At 42.0% G+C, this 23,751-nt stretch overlaps 1 protein-coding gene across 1 annotated transcript; it reads left to right on the top strand.

Moving 5' to 3' along the window:
- The first annotated feature begins 28 nt into the window (after positions 1-28).
- Positions 29-23,435, top strand: march5 (membrane-associated ring finger (C3HC4) 5). The gene is made up of 6 exons (XM_040044667.1): positions 29-483; positions 13,091-13,293; positions 19,255-19,385; positions 19,469-19,652; positions 20,135-20,301; positions 21,726-23,435. The coding sequence occupies exons 1-6, from the start codon at positions 440-442 to the stop codon at positions 21,840-21,842; spliced, it is 846 nt and encodes a 281-aa protein (XP_039900601.1). The 5' UTR covers positions 29-439; the 3' UTR covers positions 21,843-23,435.
- Positions 23,436-23,751: the final 316 nt, after the last annotated feature.

Consider the following 23,751-nt stretch of genomic DNA (forward strand, 5'->3'; position numbering starts at 1 on the left):
GCTTTGTTTTGATTACGTAGATGCGCACCGACGTGGTGTCTTTGCGTTACCTCAGAGACAGCCTGTCAATGGAGTCAAACGGTCACGCCAAACGAGGCCGTGGCAGATGTAAAGAAGAATTTTGCCCGAAATAGCCTATCGAACGCATATAAGTGTTACGTAGACTGCGGCGGAGAAGGAGGAATATTTTTTTGATTAAAAAAAAATACCGGTTCGTTTGCGGGTGTTGCACCGCATCTCGACGAAGGCCTATGTAGCTTGTTAGCATTAGTTCAACAGCTAACTTGCTAGCAGGTGTTTTTTGTTTTTTTGTGGGGTTTTTTCTACGTCGACTTTAGCTGCAACAAATTAACGAGAACTAAATTTCGAATGTTTTACCTGTAACGCAATTAATTTCCGCCAAGAAGACAGCGTCTGAACCTTTTTGGCCTCTACGACAATGGCGGAACAGAACGCAGTTGGCATGCAGCAGAATTTGGACAGGTGAGTTCAAGTTTGGGGCTAGCATGCTAATGGCAGCCACATAGCTGAACTTCAAAACAAAACAGTCGTCAAGAAAAATTGGGGGATGGTATTGTCAGAATACCGTCCCCCAATTTAGGCTTTAAGTGAGACACTATCTTTTTTTAACAGGACACGAACTTTCAACTCAGCTCTGGATATCATTAAGTTTGCCTGGCCAGGGTATTTTTAGTTTACAAAGGAAGTCCTGGACTCCTAGCTCTGCCCATGAATTGGTGGATATTGTGTTAAGTAATCACTTTAACCTTCTATGGCCAGTTCTTTTGTGTTCTCAAACTGGATACAATTCATAAGGCCATGGAGAAATGTCCAAATATTTGGCTTATTAACTATTGACTCTTAGGCAGGACCCCGCGTCCAGTAAAATACCTGAAAATGTCACGTTCATAGTTCAGAACAAACCTGCTTATCTGTGTTACATCAGACACTGAATGTAATTTCTGTGGCAGCTGAAACGTAAATTAATTTCGAGGCGAATCTTTTCTTTAGCAAGATGTCTGAACAAAGTTTGTTTTTACGTACTTGTACAAAAGCGAAAATCAGATACAGGGTGCTCTAAAATGTTTGCGGTCAAGTAGAACAAAAGGAGAACACGTGAATGTAACTGAGGAGCAAGATCAGAACTCCACAAGTTCATATACTATATACACTCATATATAAGAAAAGAATACAAAACACTTACATCATGGGGAATCATTTTATGTTGTACAATCAGCGTCAACAGACGCAAACGTAATTGGAAGCAGATGAGAAGCTGTTTCTGTAGCCAGCAACAAAGCAAGTCTGCTTAAACATATTTTCATCAATGCTTTATCACCATGTCATAGCTGGGATATTTCACAACAGAAAGAAGAAGTTCAACCATGGATTCTGTCAGGCAGCATTCTGGTCAAAAAGGGTCTCCTTTCACTTTCATCATGACAGAGAGTCGAAGTTTATCAACAGGCCGAACCTCAGTGGCATTATGGAGTGTAAAGCCACAGAATAGAAAGCTTTTAGTTCACTTGAAGCTGTATGAGGTCTACACTTTATCAAAGGTACTTTTATTCTCTAGTATAGACACAGCTTCCCTATAGTTTGCCTTCAGATCCTCACCTTGAAGGCATTTTCAATATTTGTGATCTGCCAAACTCCTGCAACGACAAGTTAATTTCTTTTCAGGAAAGAATTAATCAGCTTGTGTTCAACTTTGTTTTTTTTTAAATCGTACTTTCAGCATTTCGAATTGCTTTTAGTCATTGCTTATAAAGGATTAAGAGAAAAGATAACTTTACGTGGCAAAGTGTAATTCATGATGCAATTCTTAAAACAGAAGTTAAACAATTTCCCTGTCAAAGCAGCTATACTTTTGCTTTGCAAATACCTACCATATTGTAGTTTAAGTAATGAGGCTAAAGTTTAACTCACCTAACAGGTTTATATACTGTAAGACTACCTTCACACTGCAGGTCTTAATGCTCAGTTCCGATTTTTTTGATCAAATCCGATATTTTTATTTTTATTTTTTTTGTCTGCTTGTTCACACTACAAATAAAATGTAACAGCAAACACGCTCTAGTGTGAACCCTCAAAGCAGCCCGCATGTGCAAAAGAAGACGTCACACTCTGTTTAGACCCAGAGCAAACAGTATTGTTTGACTGATGGCCCTTAATATAAAGAGTTGTTTCGGACTTTACGTTTCCCAATTTTGCTTTAAGTTATAAAGTTATTTTGTTATTTACATATGGCCTAATAATTATCCTTATTGCTGTTTTAGAGAGGAATAGTGCTTCAAAGGATAGTTGCAGATTTCTGTCAGAATCTGCAGATTATACAGTACAAATAAAATGTTCACGTTTCTCCAACATTGTCTTCCCAACAGTTTCACTAACATCTACACTGGATGGCCAGGAAGCGTTCACGATGTCTTCTTGGGCGCTGATAATTGGCGTCTGTCTTGTGTCAGTGACGTAAAAGACGGATTTCATGCGACATGACCATTCAAATCAGCTATGTATCGGATTCAGTACCACATACGAAAGTGACCCAGGTCGGATTTGAAAATATCGGATTTGTGCTGATGATCGGATATGGGTCGCATAGGGTCAAAAAAGTCGGATTTGATGCGTTTTCGCCTGCAGTGTGAACGTAGCCTAAGAGACATTTAATGAGACACAAAAGAAGTATAAATTTTGCACGTGTTTGGAGCATTGTGTTGGTGGCCGTGGGTTGATGTGATGTCGTGTAGGTTTGGCTCCTGCTGCCAGATAAACTTTCTCATTTGCAGTGATTTCTTACATCACCAAGTTTTTAGTTAAAAACCCCTGCATATGTACAATAGGGAAAACTCTATTTTAGTTTACTGACTTGGTGGCCTTTATTCGTACTGTACTCAATTCAACAATTCTAGTAAAAAGCGTCAATTTAATCAGCTAAACAAACCTGAGTGGGTAGTTGGCGTCTCGCGGCCTTCAGTTAAATCACCTTTTCAGAGTTGTGATCTCATCTGCCCAGAAAGATCGGTCAACAACAGCACTTGCTTTGTGATATGTTTTGAAATACAAAGTAATCCAAGTCAGAGATTTGGAGGAGTGTTTTGTTAGGGTTACAAAATGTCTGTGAAAAAGGCAAAGTCATGCAAGTTATCATCTTACCTCTGTTTATATTGGCAATACACAAAAGTAAAGGACACAGACAAATCCTTGAGTGCTATATATTGTTAGTTGTGATAAAATCTTATCGTTCAAGAAAGGAGGGAGTTATGTTTTTAATTTGGATGTTGGTGAATCTTAAATGTTTTTTATTACTAATCAAACTGCCTGTGTTTTTTTTTTTTTTTTTTTTTTTTTCTTCTTCTTCAGTATGTAAAAACACAACAGGCGTTCATGGGTATGATTAACTTCTTTGTTTATGTCACAGTGACATGACACGCTTTCCAAGTCTTCTCATGCTGCATGTGTGACCTGAATCTTTGTTTGTTGGGGGTCAGGTGATGCGTGCCATTTCCTTTAAAATAGCGTATGCTGTCTGTAAAAGACTTGGCACACAAGTAACACAGCAATATTGAGTCAATATTGAACATTGGACTTTGAAATCATTTCCCAGGAACATAGTACAGTGGCAGAAAGAAAGGAAGGGCCCATGATCATTGTGAAACGTGCTTTAGCTGTGTGCTGCTGGTGCGTAGCAGAGGCAATAACCCGTGCAATGTTTGAGTAGCCAAAGGCAGGAAGATGTATGTCATGTCTGCTTACTCCTAGACAGTTGTGTACCCAGCCTCTATCACTGACAAACATGAGGCTCCAGAGGCTCTTATCTGGACCTGCCACAAACAGCCAGCTGCCTCTGCAATGCAGTGTTTCACAAATGGAAGTAGGAAGCACATTTTAATCCACATTTATTTATTTAGTTATACAGAACCTACATGTTTTATTCTTTTCTTGCTGACCCCATTGATCTCTGCGTGAATGGGTCGATAAATATGTGCTGTGCGTGCGCTAAGAACAACTGACCTTACAGTCATGATTTTGCAGTTTTAATATGGAACATTGTCAGCTTCTGCAGGCTCTTTTTCGACCTTATCAAACGGTTGAGTGATGATTTGATTTTTTTTTTTTTTCCTTTTAATGGAAAACAACTGCAGAAACTTTGTTATTTTGTTTGCATGGAGTAGATTAATGACATGTTCCAAGAAACAAATCAGTGGCTGGTCAGCATGTCTTTCCTTGGTAACCCACAGTTTGCATAAATAAGCTGTATTAGCCAGCATTAATGCCAGTGGAAGCTCATGCCACATTTTAAGATAGCTGGTTTAGATAACAGGCTTGAGTTATTTAAATCACAAACTAACGAGAATATCCTGTATATGTTGTTTGCCCCAAAGCAATGCTTTCTCAGTGCTGTTTGAGCCTTCATAGCTTTTTATGTACCATCAAAAATTACATCTAAACATTGAATCTGTGGCATGTCACTGCAAAAGGTTTTTATTAATAAAGTGGAGTAATTCACCACTTGGCTTTTTTTTTTTTTTGCGTGTTAACTTTAAGCCACTCAAAGGCTATTTAAAGCATGAAGTCCTTTTGCTTTGTCGTACACCACAGATCACAGTGCTTTGTGGCGATACTAAAAGCACATGCATTTTTTTCTTAGGTAGTGCCCTCATGTTGTAATAGTTTCCTTGTTTGATATTTCATTGAAGTGAACTTTACTTAAATTTGAGATTCTGCTGTGTTTCACGTCAGACTCTTACACACTGGACATTAATATAAATAAGCCCCAGACTAATAAAATATCTGTAATGATTGAAATGTTTTTCCAGAGACTGTCATTGAAGTGTTGATTGGTATTGGTATTTTTAGAAGCTGAAGTTGCTACATTCAGTTGCACAATATTGAAAGGAGGACACTGTGTTATGTTATCAGACTTGTTTATTAACTAAAACCATGGAGACTTTTAGAGTCATTATTCCAGCTAATGACTTGTTTAACCCTCTGGCGTCCGGGGTTTAATTGGCTGTTTTTCACTACTTTTGATAGTACATTTATATTTCACCTTTAAAAGTATTTATGCGGCCTTGTTTGATATTATTCTTTTCAGCACAACCTTACATGTGTGAAGTTACCCTTATGTTTTTTTCGTTTTGGTATACTGCATTAACACAGTTGGTCTAAAATCGCAAAGAACTCAACCACAAACATGTTTAACATATCGTTTTCATAACTTGGAATGCAAATATAAATTTAAAAGATAAATTTAAGAGCACATGAAAGGCCTAAAACCTGAAGACCTGACAACACACCTCGTGTTTTTTCTCCTGGAAACAGCGTTTACATTGCGATCTGCCTTTGGTGGCTTTTTGGCTGGAAACAGTAGTGCCCTCATTGTTTTGACACTCAAACAACCGCAATACACTAAATACACAAGACAACAAAACACACCAGCAATATTCCAAACGCACTAAACGTCACAAATCTCTCTCGTCTTAAAAATCGCTATCCAAATCCCTCACTCTCTCACTCGCTCTCTCACTGCCATCACTCTTCCTAAACAACCAAATGTCACTTGTCACCTTATTATTTTTTTGATTGGTTGACATTGTAAATTTTTCCACAAATGGAAAAGAGGCGTCATGTGTGTTTTTGTTTTGTTTTTCTCGCAAGAACTCGCTGTCCTTACAAAATGCCGTATTTACCGTTGCGATAGTATTCAGAAAAAAGCATTTTATACATACAGAATTTAAAAACTAGCATGTAGTTTGAAGTCTACACTTTCAACACAAGTTGAAATGGAGACTTGGCGTGCATCTTGTTGCTATGGAATTTTAAATTGGGTATGTGATTTGGACATACTGGCTCGTCTATTGACCCCAGAGGGTTAACTTGATACTGACACACAAAGTTTAATGCAATACTAACACTTTGAGCTGTTATTTGACCAGCTTGGACAAGACAACATTGTGATTTCCCACAGCCACATGATCATTGCTGAGTTAATGGAGCCTTTGTGGGGTGGCTTATGCTCTTCGTGAGGACAGGAGCCTGGCTTGTGAGACGATGAGAAAGTCACACTTAATACTAATATTAAGATTGGCCTTAATATCTCAGTGTCAATCACATCATGGCCATGTCTGTGTCATCTTGGAGCTTTCTTCTATTATCAGAATAAAATCCACAGCTGAGGTGAAACGCGTGACAGTGACGCAGCTCGACAGGATCCACAGTGCCTCTGTGCTGCACATTCTTTTGATCCCACGAGCTTGAAGGGTTTTCAAAATAACTGCCGAAATAAAAATGATAATATGCATTGCTGCTTGCCTGCCCTTGAAGTTTCAAAGCAGTCTCTGTGCATTAGGTGGATTAAAGCTTTATTGTAAAAACAGCAGAGACCCACATGAGTTTGCCTGTTTAACATGTAAATAACTTGGTGATACAGGAGGTCACCTTCCTTCAGTGGATTTCAGGCACGTCGCCAATCATCGAGTCTCTATGTTCTTGAAAGTCCTTCAGCAACTTTATTAGCAATAATTCAGCATGTCAATCTGCAGATTTTACATCATCGTTTCAACATTTAAAATTGATCTTTTCATTGCATATCGGGTTAACATATTTAGAAAATTGTTGCATTCTGATATACAAGCCTGTTTTGGTTTTTTTTTTTGTTTTGTTTTGTTTTTTTAATATATCAGACTGCACAGGATTTCTCAGTATGCAGTCGTCATTTTGGCTTATCTGGCTGACTGTTCTGTTAAACAGGGCTGAGGCGACGGCAAGCCAGAGATTAAGGTTTCGCACAGAAGATAGTGTTTCACTGCTGTTGTAATAGGTTCTGTCATGCTCTGGGGCTGGGTTACAGGAACAAGAGCCAGTGAATCTAAGGTAGAGCTGGGTTTTGTTCTCCGCTGTCGTGTTTCTGTGGAGACGTCTGTCCACCGTTCTACTCGGCGTCTCATCATCGCCTTTTTTTATTTTATTTTTTTATTTTTTTTTTAAAACGGCAGCCTCATTTTCAGTCTGCAGTGTCTTTGAAGATCCCGTGGTGTCGCACATAGATTCCTATGATGCATTTTTTGTATTTGTCTTTTTCAGTTTTGCATTGCAGATCAATGCGAGAACCCTATTTGAATTAAATTGAGTAGTGTGATGCCAGTACACATACATAGGGAGGGGTCAGCTATAGGGTGAACCGCAGTAAAGACTGTAGATATGATCTTGAATGGGGGGTGATGTTTCCATCACACCACACATTCTCAATGACATGTCATCTGATCACCTCGACCTGGAGTGTCCTCTCCTGCGTTGTCATATTTTATTCAACACCAGGGGAGTATTGACAAATAATTCATTGGAGGTAGCTACCTGAGCAAATAATTCAAATGTTGGTCATGCTGTCTTTGACAGAGGACCCCCCCCCCCCCCCCCCCCCCCAATACTCTGCTGTGGCCCCAGTAATGGAGCACATCTAGCTCTCAGTATGGTGGTGGGAGTCCACAGATTTGGCATCCATTATGGTGTTACATAGGGATACGCTGAGTGTTGCTAGTGGTGGTCAACAAGGAAAATTTCGCTCTAAGCTAACCAGTTTTACTTTTCCCCCTCTCTTGACTAAAGTTAAGGAAAGTCACAATTGTTTCCATGCTTCATCCCTGCAATGCATGCAATGAAGTTCTTTTTTTAAAAAAAAAATAGTACTTCTGCATGCCATGAAGGGATTCAACAAATGGAGCTGAGGTGGGGGGGGTGTTTCTAAAATTCCTGGTGTAAGAAACATTTTTTTACTTCCTTGTGAGAGTAAACAGGTTTTCCCTGTTCCTGTTATACCTGTGGTTTAAAAACAGGAAATGGAAGAGTAAACTGTAGCTACAGCTTATCAGGTCAGACACAGGCACCTTCTTTTGCAGTGTGCTTTGGTTAGGTGTCTTACTGTTGGGTTGACCTTTGGAAAGTAATCTGCTAGAATTCTGAGCACAAATAATTCATAATGTGAATGATACCAAAATTAGATCATCACAAACTATGGGTGGGAAGGGGGCGTTCTTAATCAGTGTTTTGTATGCCAGAGATTTATGGGAGGTGTGTGTAGACTAATCATTTCATCCAGTGAAATGCCAGCTGTTCAAGGTTCAGAGTAATTATGAAAATGAGATCATAAATCTCACACACAAATGGGTCACAGGCAGCAGTCAGCTACCAAACCAGTGGATCACCTAGCAACAGGCTAGTTTAAAAAAAACCTAAACATTTTCCAGTTTTTAAAACCACATTTTTAAGTGGTTTTCATTCATTTCTGCAAACTGCCAAATAGACAAAGACTTCTATCTGTTAGCTCTGCGACAGACTGGCAACCTGTCCAGGATGTACCCTGCCTCTCGCCCTAAGACAGCTGGAATAGACTCAGCCCTCCTGCGACCCTGAAAAGGATAAGTGGAAGTGGATGGATGGATGATTAGAAAACCATAATCAGTATATTTTGATGATATGATATGTACCCCAGACAGTATCACAGTATTACACAGAGGAGTAACTTGGAAGGACCCCCCCCCCCCAATAAACAAATCCACGAGAGCTGATTATTTTGGGTTATCTAAAGTAATTGCACTCTGCTTTTAGGTTCTTTTCAGGCAGACAGTGCAGATCGGTGGCATCAGCCTTGTTTCTTGCTGACATTTCTCCTCCGGATATGCATGTGTGGTGCAAGTTGTCTGACAGGTTGTCAATGAGGAAAGGAGATGCGCACAGCAAGATACTGTTCATAGGCAAATGTTCATGGTATGATAGCCATCAAGTTTCATATCATATTAATACTTGAAAACCAGTATACTGTTGCAACCGGAGAACCAGTAGAACTCCCTTGAGCTCGGCGGAGTCGAGACTCTAGACATGCTGTTGATTTACTTACATCAATTATTCAGATCTAACCTGTGAAGGTTTTCATGAGTTGATGGCAGCTGAAGTAAGGTTCTGCGGATTCTCAAATTGAGCTATATGCAGTGAGACACCCTGGTGGTGACCCATCCAGCCAGTCGCACGTTGCTGATTAATTATGGAAATGCAATATGTCACACTAGGAGATGTGCTTTGTTAAGGTCAGGGAAGTTCGATATCAAATTGTCTTGCACATGTTGCGTTGCTTTGCAGTGGAGGAGGGTAAGGTTGTAAAAGACCGGCAGAACCTTCCTAAGAGGTAAAGAGAAGGTTTACTCCCATCTCTGTATGTAAGGGAACAGGGAAGGAAGATGTCACGGGATAAAATGTGGTTTGGCTTGAATTACGTTGTCATAGTTTTCATCAATTACTTTTTTTTTTCTCACAACAACAACAAGACAAGCTTGGGGAGGAAGAGAAGAGTGGAGATACAGTGGGGCAAAAAAGTATTTAGTCAGCCACCGATTGTGCAAGTTCCCCCACTTAAAATGATGACAGAGGTCAGTAATTTGCACCAGAGGTACACTTCAACTGTGAGAGACAGAATGTGAAAAAAAAATCCATGAATCCACATGGTAGGATTTGTAAAGAATTTATTCGTAAATCAGGGTGGAAAATAAGTATTTGGTCACCGCAAACAAGGAAAATCTCTGGCTCTCACAGACCTGTAACGTCTTCTGTAAGAAGCTTTTCTGTCCCCCACTCATTACCTGTATGAATGGCACCTGTTTGAACTCATCATCTGTATAAAAGACACCTGTCCACAGCCTCAAACAGTCAGACTCCAAACTCCGCCATGGCCAAGACCAAAGAGCTTTCGAAGGACACCAGGAAAAGTATTGTAGACCTGCACCAGACTGGGAAGAGTGAATCTACAATAGGCAAGCAGCTTGGTGTGAAAAAATCAACTGTGGGAGCAATCATCAGAAAATGGAAGACATACAAGACCACTGATAATCTCCCTCGATCTGGGGCTCCACGCAAGATCTCATCCCGTGGGGTCAAAATGATCATGAGAACGGTGAGCAAAGATCCCAGAACCACACGGGGGGACCTGGTGAATGACCTGCAGAGAGCTGGGACCAAAGTAACAAAGGTCACCATCAGTAACACACTACAACGGCAGGGAATCAAATCCCGCAGTGCCAGACGTGTTCCGCTGCTGAAGCCAGTGCATGTCCAGGCCCGTCTGAAGTTTGCCAGAGAGCACATGGATGATACAGGCAGAGGATTGGGAGAATGTCATGTGGTCAGATGAAACCAAAGTAGAACTTTTTGGTATAAACTCAACTCGTCGTGTTTGGAGGAAGAAGAATACTGAGTTGCATCCCAAGAACACCATACCTACTGTGAAGCATGGGGGTGGAAACATCATGCTATGGGGCTGTTTTTCTGCCAAGGGGACAGGACGACTGATCCGTGTTAAGGACAGAATGAATGGGGCCATGTATCGTGAGATTTTGAGCCAAAACCTCCTTCCATCAGTGAGAACTTTGAAGATGAAACGAGGCTGGGTCTTCCAACATGACAATGATCCAAAACACACCGCCCGGGCAACAAAGGAGTGGCTCCGTAAGAAGCATTTGAAAGTCCTGGAGTGGCCTAGCCAGTCTCCAGACCTCAACCCCATAGAAAATCTGTGGCGGGAGTTGAAAGTCCGTGTTGCTAGGCGACAGCCCCAAAACATCACTGCTCTCGAGAAGATCTGCATGGAGGAATGGGCCAAAATACCAGCTACTGTGTGTGCAAACCTGGTAAAGACCTATAGTAAACGTTTGACCTCTGTTATTGCCAACAAAGGTTATGTTACAAAGTATTGAGTTGTATTTTTGTTATTGACCAAATACTTATTTTCCACCCTGATTTACGAATAAATTCTTTACAAATCCTACCATGTGAATTCATGGATTTTTTTTTTTTCACATTCTGTCTCTCACAGTTGAAGTGTACCTCTGGTGCAAATTACTGACCTCTGTCATCATTTTAGGTGGGGGAACTTGCACAATCGGTGGCTGACTAAATACTTTTTTGCCCCACTGTATACCCACATTTCACATTTGAAGTCAAGGAAAATAAGATGCTTTGTAAACTGTGTGGATTCACTCTCACCAGTAAAAACACAACAAGCTTTTACGCTTTATATTTTAGTCAACTGAATCACTTTAGATTTAGGATAATAATACTATAGTTTGAGTAAAACTAAAAAGAATTAAAATAAAATCAGCTGTCAAAATGAACACTGACCTGTTGATTCAGTGTATGAGTAGCATTGTGAATAATACTGGCGTCAAAGTCAGAAATGTGTAGCTATGGCTAGGATCAACGGAAGTAGAGAATCGGTATATGTGGAGCATAGGTTGCTTCTTTTACCAATGCTTGTTAGAAAAGGAAGCTGACACTGATGTGATCTGAAATGCAATCCCTTGGAAATTGTCTTGTATTCTAATGGCAGGGTGAAGGGCCTGTTTGTTTGAGCTGCTGTGTGTCCATTGAACACTTCTTGTCAGATATGCTTGATTCAGTCAGCATTGCAGCTTGTTTGTCTATAGGGTTTATGTATTGATCGGCTGATTTCATGTAGAGACACCAACACAGAGCAATGCTGTTTGTGCGGGTGTGTTCATCAAGGCCACCCAATGTAGACTTGTAAGAAAGACTTTATTAACTACTTCTATCAGCTTTGTGTGAATGCTGAAAACGACTGTGGTAACACTCGGTAAGAAGTCCAAATAAGTCTCATCGGCTCAAAAACTGAGTCACAATAGTTTTTGTTGCTAAGTGCAGATTTTCTCTCATCAACCACACACATACAGCTCCATGACTTTAAGCCTGTTAATTGTCAGATGCAAGATATTCTAACTTTGTCTCAATTGATTTCATTGCATGGGCTCACCCTCGTCTGTGTAGTTGTTTTGTTCACTTAAATGTAATCCTAGCTTTCATTCAGCATAGACTCTGGTCATTTTGTCTCTTGTATCAGTCACAATTCTGAAGCCACATCTAATCAGTTTTTCTATTTTTAAATCTTGCATTCAGTTGTGATAAATTGTTGTTACTTTTAGAGCTGCAACAATTTGAGTATTTCAAATAATTTGATTGCAAAAAATTCTCAACACAAATTCTTTGTTTCGATGCTTTAAATGTGTATTAAATAATGTAAACATGAGCCTTTCACCTGACTAAAAACAGACCTGTAATGCAAACGTATTTAGAAGTCAATAAAAAGTCTTGACAGGTTGAGTGAAGGAAAACCTGTTTCTAGCATCTAAAACGACAACTCTGTTCCTATAATCACCATTAAAACCATTACTGGTAAAGAGCTAGCAGGAGTCCTTCATCAAAGCACTTTGTAGCTGCTCCATCATCTGCCGTTTGTTTTACACAGAGAAAAATCTGCACCAAGTCTCCAGAAGCTGTATTAAAATATGCAGATGAACTGATAACTTGGTCTGATAGCATGTTTAAATGATACAGCTCAATGAAGGCTGACAGCAGCCGTCCTATTTTACATGAGATACATGCAGCAAACAGGGGTGAGTCTAAAAGGGGGGCACAGGGTGTACTAGACTATATTAATTTCAAGACTTTTGTAACATTTTTCAGATTAAAAATGAAATATTATAAAACATTGTATTCATTAAATTGCATTAATATTTAAAAATATAAAAACACAAACGTTTTTTTCACAAGCCAAAAAACCCCCCAAACCATTAGCCATTAAACTCTGAGCCACTGACCTGAGGGTTGTTAGATTGGACGCTGAATTATTAGATTATAAGATTACTCGATTACTAAAATAATCAATATTTGCAGCTCTATTTACAACCATGTCTTTCTTTTACCCTTCAGCTGTACAAGGCTGATGGGGCGCAGAGAATGAGGTGATGTAGGAGATTCGAATTGATACCATAGGTGTATCTACTAAAAATCTCACACGAGTTCAAACCTCAGTGACCTTCACCTCAAGGTCAGAGTAAGTTTTCTGAAAATCTTGTGAATGCGATAACTTGAGAACAAGGTGACGTACGATTTTGAAATTAATGGCATAAGTTTGTCTACTAGGAGACGGAGGGGTACAGCTGGTGGCTGCTAGTATTTTTATTTATTTTTTGCAGCCATGTTTGTTTCAGTGTCTCATCCTGAATTTGGGCATGTGTGTTTGTTTTAGGAGCTGCTGGGTGTGCTTTGCCACGGACGAAGATGACCGCACGGCAGAGTGGGTTCGCCCGTGTCGCTGCCGCGGCTCCACCAAGTGGGTTCACCAGACCTGCCTGCAACGCTGGGTGGACGAGAAACAGCGAGGCAACAGCACAGCACGCGTAGCCTGCCCACAGTGCAATGCAGAATACCTCATTGTCTTTCCCAAACTGGGTGGGTTGCATTTCTCTGAAGATAAAACCTTGTGGAAGCGTGATGAGATGGCCTCGAAATGTCACTAGCTTTTGTTGTCTTGTTGGGCTGAGAGGATTCTGTGCTTGAGGAAATTAAAAGGATAATTATTCCTTCAGCTATGTTTTTCAAGGTCTACTGCAAAACTTTGAGTGATTGCAGTACTCCAGTCTTTGAAGCTATGTGTGATTTATGTCTGTGGCATAGATTTTCAAAATGAGGATCAGGTATATTCAGGATCATTTAAAATTGAAAGGCTTTAGATCCTATAGAGTAGTGTGTGATGTACAGCATGGTTAAAATATAAGGATGGTTAACTTATAGCCCCACGCCATGCTGAGAAGCTGAGATGAATTTCTTGTTCACAAATCTAAATTTAATATAGTGTATTGCTGAGCTCTCATACAGCCTTTCTGGCAGTTGTCAACATCAAAGCAGAATTACAGAGCAAATTTCCATGTAAATAAACTCCTGTTTGAGTCACTGCCTGCAACTGTATCCAAACTCTGGGAACTGTTGAGTTTGTCTTGCCTCAGTTTATTTACTCGAGATCCAGCATAAGTTCTGTGGCGATCTGGGTAAATGTTTCATTTCATTGTGACGACGAACAGGGGCGTGCTCGCTGACTGACCAGCAGCGGCTGCCTCAATTAGCTCGACACGTCAGAGTGGCGAGGGCTTCGATTGTTCTCAAAAGCTATGACTCACCCAGTGAAGATACAGCACGCAGAGCTGTGCTTATTTGGACACAAGCTGCTCACAGCTCACTTTCTCAGATCTCTTCATACCTTTCTAAGACAGTGAACGACTCTCACAGAACACACTGCAGTTGCATCACAGGGAAGTTGGTTTTATCTGTTAGATGTTTTGCTGCTGGATGTGAAGACTTGGGCATATTTGAAGTTGTATACTTGTCACTTGGTTACCCATCAGCCCATTGCCATTTCATAGAGAGTGAGACGTTGAAATTTGAGACAGAAGCAAACATAGTGTTAGCCTGCAACAGGTTGGGCCCAACTGGTAAACAGGTTCATGTATATTTATAGTGTCCAATGCTGTGCTGTCACTCACTTTGGTGCTTTAAGCTGAGCTTCTGTGCATGCTTCTCCAACCTCAAGTGTTTGTCTGACCTCTATCTACGAGCTCATTATTGGAATGTGGTTGCTGGGTATATGTGAATGTGTCTACAGCCCTTTTGTATTTGTATTGACTCAATTCCTAGAAGCACAGTTAATCAGTACTTGGAAGTAAAAAAAAAACCCAAAAACATTCAGTAGCGCAAAGTTTTATGGACCAAGTTTTATTTATTCACAAATTTGAAACATTTCTGCAGACAACAAAAGCATGCAGCCAATATGGGGCAATTTCTACTAAGGTTGGTTGTGAAATTGGTAGAAATTGTGACAAAATAATCAGTGGATAACAAACAAGTTTGATCCCTTTCCCTCAGGAATATTTATTTTTGCAAAATATGTGAACGGGGAAAGAATGGCCAAGAATGGCATCTTTGCAAAACCATTGTTAAACCAGTTAAATTCTCAATCCTTTTTGCGGCTTCTTGGCCACTGCTGTTGAGGTTCAGTTGGAAATTGTTCATTTTCCTGTTACTAGATTTATGGGGAGCCACATTAGACAGAGGAGGAAATCGCCACAGGTTTGAGACCCCTGCCCCGAAACATAAAAAGAATACAGATAGAAATGGATATCATAGTTTAGCTTTCACTGGGGCTCTGACGTGGTAACGTCTTGTCCATGTGCAGCATATGTAGCAGCTGAGTTAAAGTGAAACAAAATATCCATACAGTAAGTTATAAAGTCAACCTCTCATAGTGTTTCAGTTCTCTTTAAACAATCTTTGGGATTGTTGGCTGTAACAGGCCCTGCTCATTCTGTTTGTGAAATCAGAATTGTCCTAATGGATCTGTTTGATCTGAATTTGCTGTTTATTGAAATTTTGTATATATAAGTATGTTTGTTATCTAATGTTAGTGTCTCACATGTTCTGGCTTTGAGGCACTTTATGAATTGAGCCTCTGTTGTACAGTGCGCCAGTGGAATTTACACTTTAGACTGACTGCATCAGTGTTTCTCACACTGCCGTATTATTATGATGGCTTTGCGGCTTGTTATTTTTGGACAGCTCTTTATAAAAAAGCCAGTCATAGAAGTGACTTGTGGCTAAATGTTTACCCTCAGTCTCCTGATGCCCACTCCACAGTTTGTGTTCTTTAGTCATGTGTTCAAATACTGAAGTGGTTTAGAGCATGGTGATGGATAGGCCAGCGGTTTATTTTGAAAGAGCTTCCTCGTTTCTGATCTGCTGGGTGACGTTGCCCTCGGAGAATGACACAGAAACAGCGTGCCACCATCACTCTTCATTTGCTGAGGTTGGTGTTGCCTTTGATGTAACTTTCTTTGGTTTCCCTTCAGTTTAGATGACAGACTGTGAGGATGTGTGGTGGAGTTTTAGCCTCAGGATGTTTTGGGAAGATTTCTGCAGACGAAGTAGCCTAAACTTTGTTTTGCCACTTATTCCAATTTCTGGTTGAGAGTTGGAAGTGAATTAATAGGCTGCAGTTAGCACACTGTCCACCACAGCTTTTTTTTTTTGTGTGGGGGTGTGTGTGTGTCATAAGACGTTTTTTTCCTGCAATGTACTATAGCAGGCAAATGTGTTTTTAGGGGTTTTGTTTTTTCACTTTTGCATTTTTTTAAATGCTGAAAGTGTTTGAATAGGAAATGGATAGTAGAGCAGTGGTTGGTTATGTGCACAGTGTTTGTTGAGTTTACCTCACCCCCACCCACCCACCGACCCCCAAATCCCTTTAGTGAGGGTCAGACGGAGGTGGTGTGCGGGGATGTTGGATGTGTCTGGATGAGAGGAGTGGGAGTGAAATTGGGTCACGGAAAGAGCAAACAGAGCAGCTCATCAAAGGCCCACAGCGACAGAGGAGATGAGCAGAGCTGCTGATGGATTCATGAAATCACAGCGTTTCTAGGTGATGAGGAGAGGATGTACCTCCGTGTTGTCCTTTCCAGCAGGGCAGCACATGCAAAGATTAAGTGGCGATTCACGGATTTGCATTCGTGGCACCGCGTGACGTCAGACTGAATTTGCAAAGCATTTGGATTTGTTACGCAGGGTTTTTACTGACACGACTGCTTTGCCAGGGTTTGAATTTCCATGAGATTTTTCTTTGTTCTGACTGAGGACTTGAGACGCTGGCTGCAGGATACGCTGGGCATTAGTCCACTTCAAAGCAAGGCGGAGGAGTACAGCGCTTTTGGTTTTGCTGCATCATTGCTGCAGTGTTCCTCTCACATAATTTTTATTCTAGCCTCGTTCTCTTTATTATATAACGCCATGTCTAGTACAGAGACCCAGTATCTTTGGTCACCTAATGCACAAAACCTGTTAAAGCTCAGATGCACTCCTTTTTTGCTGTGTTTGCTCTGGTTTTAATGAACCCAATGAATACTATCAGTTTTCCAGCTCAGCAATAACAGCATTCAGTCTGGGTGGAGTTAAATCTGTGGACGGGTAGAGATGGGGAGCACTGACCGGTCACTGAGGCCAGCTCATTTCTAGAGGCTGGATAGGGTTTGGTCACAGTATTGCTCTCTGCGCGGGGACCCCTGCCTGCTGTTGGAGCAAATGAGTGGGTGGATCCTGAGATACACATCATTTTTTTTCTCTTAACTCGGGTCTTGATTGTTTTTCACTTGCTTACAGCCCCGGAGGGGGGGAACAGTCATTTTTCAGCCTTCAAAGAGCAGGGCAGCTATATGCTGTTCTGGCTGCACTCCCACCAGCAGCTGCTGCAGAGCCAAAGCTAGCCCATCATGCTAATTTGGCTTGCTATATAACTCCTGAGGACGGCGTGTCCTTGCTGCTCCTTTTCTGACACTCAGCCCAGAGAGTAAACAAGTGAGCTGGAACAGCGTGCCAATGTGCGTGCCCACTACCGAGGTATTGCAGTTGCACGGGGCCCCCTCCTAACTTTCCTCTCCCTCCCTCCTTTTTTAATAATCTTAATTATGGAATCTGCTACCAGCAGCCATTAAGGGCAGTCTAGTCCCCTTTGCCCGGGATGGCGTAATGCTTAGGCAGGAAGAAAGCGGAAGAGATCCCAGTGCTGTCATCAAAATATGGCATATTAATGCTCTCGAGCATTGTGAGGTCAGTCCCAAAGGCAAACACGGGTGCAGTAACAGGAGGCCTGAAAGCATCAAATGGCTGCTGGCAGATAAGAGACAGCTGCTGCATTAAAAACTGTCTCAGACTCGGATAATCTTTAGAAGTGATAAATGCACCTCGCTCACTTTGAGCTCTTTCCTCAACAAGTGGACTGCAGCGCTGCAGTAAAGACATTTGGCACAGACCAGCACAGTGAATGCACTTAGCTGTAGAAATACGTGCACTGCTAACAGTGGATGGATTGTATGCCGCGTGTGGCAGGTACTTACGGGCACCAGCCTCATAGTGGCCAGGCTGCACAAACAGTTTAATGAAGCCAGTCCAGAAACTGTAAAACTCCTCACGGCACCCCTGGAGTTATTTCAGAAGCTGAGTCCTTTTACTCTAAGCTCATGTTGTTAAGGTTGTAGTTAGAGATGTGTCACCACTTTCCCTTCCTTCAAAAATGTATCTGCTCAGGTGTTTGTTTGAAATCTGTCCTTGTGCCTGACTGGGCCCTGGCAGTAATCCTTTTCCCAGTAACGGCCTGTAACCCACCGCCGCAGCTGTCCTTAACTCTAAGTGATGGCAGCTTTCTGTGCTATAAGGTCAATCAGGCTCTTTTTACTTGCTGTGCAATATATTTATCAGTGAGCTGCTGACATGGCCTGAGGAAAGGTGTTCTTGAACAAAGTCCTGCTTTCATAATGAGCAGTGACTCAGCACTGTTTCTGAAACAACTTGATTGCTTCATTTCTAAACTAGAGAAGAGATGCAGTGGTATCTCTGTCTGAAGTAGGATTTCAGTCACCGTCTGCTGGAAATGAGCACCGTGCATGTGTAACACTGATATTATAGTGAGGTGTTTGAGAGTGTAGGTTTTTCAGAGCCTGGAAGCCCAAATTGCTGTGCTCTGTGGATCTAATTTTGCAGTTTAACAAGTGCCAAAGCAGCACGCACACAGAGGCCCAGCACTGTCTTGCGCTCAGTCCCTCTGGCAGCCTCCCCGCTCCCCTCCCACTGACTCCTGGGCTAGTTATTAATAGGATGTGGATGGCTCTGTCTGGGTGAGGAAATCAGGTTGCCTTCCTGTAAATATTTCATGATTTCCCTCGAGTGGGCCCAGAATGCAAGAGACGGGGATGCAGCAGAGATGTTTTTTAAGGTCCTGCTCCTGGTGTCAGACAGGGATGTCACTACTCCAAAGGCAAGTTTGAACTTCAGATTAATTTCTTATTACATGCTGGTCGAGAGGCATCCCAGTTCTTTTTAATCTCAGTGGGCCCTGCCCTTGAAGCTCCTCCTTAAGTGTCAATAAACCTGCAAAACAAGGCGTGCACCTTACACAGCCTGCTTTAAACTTAGGAAAAGTCTGAGGAAGAAAGTTTGCTTTTGATGTCACTGCACTGTCGTAATGTGCCTCCAAGCACAGCACACCCAGTAACCCTGTTTCTGTAGAGGGGAGAGAGATGCATCTAATTGGTTGGAAATGAGGATATTTTGACAACTTGAGCTGTCAGGGAAAATAATGAGGGACATTTTCCTGACCTTTGATGCACAAAATGATCATTACATTAGGAGGATTATCAGATCAGTGGATAATAATCCCTGAAGTTCAGATTCTCAGTCAGAAGTACGCAGTAATGGTTGAAGTAGCTCTCTAAAACTACGGATAACAGTTATCTTTATGTTAGCCAACAGTTTTACGTGTTATAGGTAAATATATTTCTCTTAGTTGTGACTTAAGTCTGGTGATGCCTCCATCAGGTCCTGTGGTTTATGTGCTGGACCTGGCTGACCGCCTCATCTCCAAGGCTGGCCCCTTTGCTGCAGCTGGCATCATGGTGGGCTCCATCTACTGGACCGCTGTCACATATGGAGCAGTCACTGTCATGCAGGTAAAGATATACTAGATAAATCTAGTATATACTTGTGTGCAGCTTTTTGCCACTCTGACCATCTCCTGTGCCGTCTCCTCCAGGTCGTCGGCCATAAGGAGGGCCTGGATGTTATGGAGCGGGCTGATCCTCTGTTCCTTCTCATCGGGCTGCCCACCATTCCTGTCATGCTGATCCTCGGCAAGATGATCCGCTGGGAAGACTACGTCCTGCGCCTGTGGAGGAAGTACTCTAACAAACTGCAGATCCTCAACAGCATCTTCCCCGGTCAGGACACACTCCTTACGTTTGATCCTGAGAATGTGTATCTGTGTTTAAATTGTGTTTGTTACGTGTATGCTGCACTGTGTGAGTCTAACCTTACTCAGGTGTAACTGTCAGTATGAAATGATGATACTCTAATGTCTGCTGCTGCTAAAGAACAGCCATCACTGCTGGACAGACAGGATGTCTTTTCAAAGGACAATAATATAAATCCATGTAAGGAGCTTAGTCAGAAACTTGATTATCATAACCTGATGATAGCAGAAAAGTTTCAGACAAAAACAAATAATATGGAGAGTTACTAACACCTCAAACACCGTCTTCTCATCCATCACAGAAATCCTCACTGCAGCTGGTCGGTGTTCACTTCATCAGAGCCACAAAACAGATAAATAAATTAATCCTCAGCCTCTGAAACTCAACTGTGTCAGCAGCTGCGCCCTCAGGTTTACGCAGGAATAAAACTAATACTTGTGTGTCTGCAGGGATCGGCTGTCCAGTTCCTCGGATCCCTGCAGAGGCCAGCCCCCTGGCAGACCATGTGTCAGCCACACGGATCCTGTGCGGCGCCCTGGTCTTCCCCACCATCGCCACCATCGTGGGGAAGCTCATGTTCAGCAGCGTCAACTCGAACCTGCAGAGGACCATCCTGGTGGGTCCAACCAGACTCGCCGTATGACTCACCTGACAGTAGCAATAGTTCTGCAGGGGGTTCGATGAGCAGAGTGCAAACAACTAGTATATCCACCCCCTTGTTTTAGCCCTACTATTGAGTAAACGACCTCCTCTAATTTGGCCTAATTGTGCATCGTATGAGCCATTTAGACATAAGAGAAACCTTAAATGGGAGGACAGAAAGGTAACCAGAGCGGCTCATGCGATCTGGGCTGCACTGATACTGCTGAACACTCTGTCCTCACCTAGCAAACCTGCAGGAAGGAGAGCGAACAGATGAGCTGCATCATCAGTCAAACCTTTATTTGTTCTCGGCGTGATCGATCACTGTGAGACAAAAAAGAAAAACACACCACTGTAAATAATTAACTTTTAAAGCGCAATTAATGAATATTCCCACAAGATGGTGCTTCGTTCCTTTTGTGTTGAGCCAGAGTGGAGACGACTGAAACTTCACATCAGTATTTATCACATGCTGTATTAGTCAGAGTGCCAGTGTGGACGCCTCGGTTTACTTTTCCGACACACTTGAGTTAGTAAGTTATCCCGGAGCCCATGTTTGTTTAGTTTTACACAATCACAACCACTGACAGCTTGGACACTCCTGCCTAATTTAAAGGCCCTCAGCTCGGCGGGTTTGGTTGGTTAGCATTGAGGTCAGGATTCAAAAAATTGTTTCCACTTTTCTTCTTCTAAATAGATTTTTGTAGTTTAAATTCAGTCTTAGCTTTTAAATTTTCAACAGTAAATACTGTTTATTTAGAGTAAACGATCACTAAGCACTATAAGCATTCATTTTTATTGCTTTTTAGTCTGTTATTAACCGTGTACTCGAGAAATTGTGAAAGTGCCCCTAGCAGTCCAGCCATAAGATCACAACTAATATAAAACAAAGTGAAGGAAGATATTCAGGCTTCCTGTGACGATTAATGAGTCATCACATTTGCTGATTGAATGGATTCATTTTTTGCTTGCACTCAGGCACACATACTGGAAGAACAGCCCCGGCTTGAATATTATTTCGATACACTGTAATATTCATTCAGGTTGGCCGTTCAGACATCCACACACCTTTGTTCAGACAGACTGCCATAAATGAGCCAGTTTCCTGTTTGGGTTTTAAGGCTTCACTCTCCAGAAACCGCCACCTTTACTCTTGAATGATCTTTTTTAACCAAAATATCTGTAAGTGCTCTAGCATTCCTGGTCACAGCTGAGCAGGAAACAGACAGGAATCATCTGCATGTTTGTTTATGAGATGCTGTTGTGTGTGTGTGATAGTCGGTGTGAAATTAAAGTAAATCCTCCTAGAGTCCGCTGTGGGGGGAGAGCTTTGATGTGTTGAGCTGAATCTATCTTTAAGTCCACTTTCAACACCATTTTGCTTTCCTCCACCTACAGGGAGGTATCGCCTTTGTGGCCATCAAGGGGGCGTTTAAGGTGTACTTCAAACAGCAGCAGTACCTGAGGCAAGCTCACCGCAAGATCCTCAACTTCCCCGAGCAGGAAGAGGCCTAAAGGAGGCCGTCAGAAGGGAGGACAGATGGATGGAGGAACTACACGCCTCCGCTTGAGGGGGTGGGTGGGTGGGATGAAAGCTCAGTGAGCAGGAAGTGCTGGTGAAACAGACTTTTGATCGTGTCATCCTCATTACCACCTCTTCCTCCTCCCCACACCTCGCCCCTCTCACCGCCCCGGTGTGACTCTTCGCTGACATTTTGTGACGCTAGCTTAAAGTGAAGATGGAGACGTGCGGACTGGAGCATGTTAGCAGTTGATGTGCAGTTACAGTCACACAGTCACACACACACACCTACACACATACCTACACACACACCTGTTTCCTGAGTACGACTGCAGGGTGGATGAGCTTCAGCAATCACGTTAACTATTGTAAACCTACTATATTTTAAAGAATTAAAACGTGGGGCATGTGTAATTAGTTTTATAAAAATGCAAATTGTTTTATATTGTTTATTTCGCAGCACCCCATTGGCTGATGATAGTGGCTTATGTTCAAAGAAGACTAATGTCGAGCATAAGGAATGTACTCGTGAGCAAGCAGTAAAATGATGTGAATCCTGACGCAGAACAGAAAACTAGCCTCGCCACGTCATTGTGCCACTGCAGCTGATTATCTAACGGCTAACACGCCGAGCGCAGATCAGAAGCTGATACACAGCTGTTTACTTTGTTCACGTGCTTCGTCCAGTATTCCTCATCTCTACTTTTCAAAACGCTGTCATGTGATGTGTCTTGAAGCCTTGTCACCCGTCACAGTGCAGGTGAGCACTGTGCCGTGATGTGTGGATAATACATATATTAGAAAACCTTGGGGTGCCTGACTCAACATTCAGTGCAGCGCTTACAGGAGACGGACACTTGAGTTAAAGCCGTTGCCTCCAGATTTTAGAGGCAGTTCATACCCTCCACCCCCTCGGCCTGCCATGATGGGACTTCAGTTGCCTGAGCTTGGACCAGCTCAGGTCAGACTCAGGTACTTCTCTCTGAATGACCTCGGACACTGGTAACTAAAGATGACTCACTGCAGCAGCCAGCACTTCTGAATGGACACTGGTGGAAATTAAAGGGTCAGTTCACTCAAATACCGAGCCGTATTGTCCTGCCCAAGTGGTGTAAAGACACTTTGATTTTTAGTCTTCAAGTAGGATTTTATTGGTTTGAAACGGTGGAAAAAATATAGGGAGATGTTCAAGTTTATCCACAGTTTCTGGCAAATGTATTGAAATGTTGAGATATTAGGATGGATGAATATAGAGCTCTGATTTGAGTGAACCGACCAAAACAGTTTGGTTTATAAGACGTGAAGCCTAATGTATCAAACTCCTTTGTTCATGTGTAAATAACGTGGCTTTGAATTAACAAGTTATTGCTGAGATGAGAATCTGAGTGAGAGCCTGTTTAACACACTGTATAACCAACCACCTGGAATATTTAACCTGCACATGCCAACTTCTGTACAGGTGTTCTGAGATCTGCAGACTAAACCTTTCCCATCAGATCTCCTCTGCCAAGAGGCTGAACTGCACACGATGCTTCTAACGTTAGACTTCTACAGTATGAGCTCTGTAAATAAATGTATTTTCCAAATGTTGACGTGCACGTGTTGAGACTGGAAAAGTGGGACAGACGAGCTTCCATTCAGCTGTTTATTAATTAGAAACACACAAAAACAACATAAAAAGACCAAACTCAGCACTCTTCACCTGCCCATGACCCCCACCAGCCAATCACAGTCATTCAATACATCCAAAAATTAATAATCTGCTTTTCTAAATGAAAACCACTCACTAGGTACTTAAACAGTGCACGGCCCGCCCAAGCCTGATATGTTTCTTCTAACCTCTGTGAAAACTGCTTTATCACCGGCTCTCCTGAGACGCTGTGGCGCTACATGCTGTGTAAG

This window comes from Simochromis diagramma, unplaced genomic scaffold, assembly GCF_900408965.1.
Source record: "Simochromis diagramma unplaced genomic scaffold, fSimDia1.1 OVJJ01000486.1, whole genome shotgun sequence".
In the NCBI taxonomy this organism is placed as follows: domain Eukaryota; kingdom Metazoa; phylum Chordata; class Actinopteri; order Cichliformes; family Cichlidae; genus Simochromis; species Simochromis diagramma.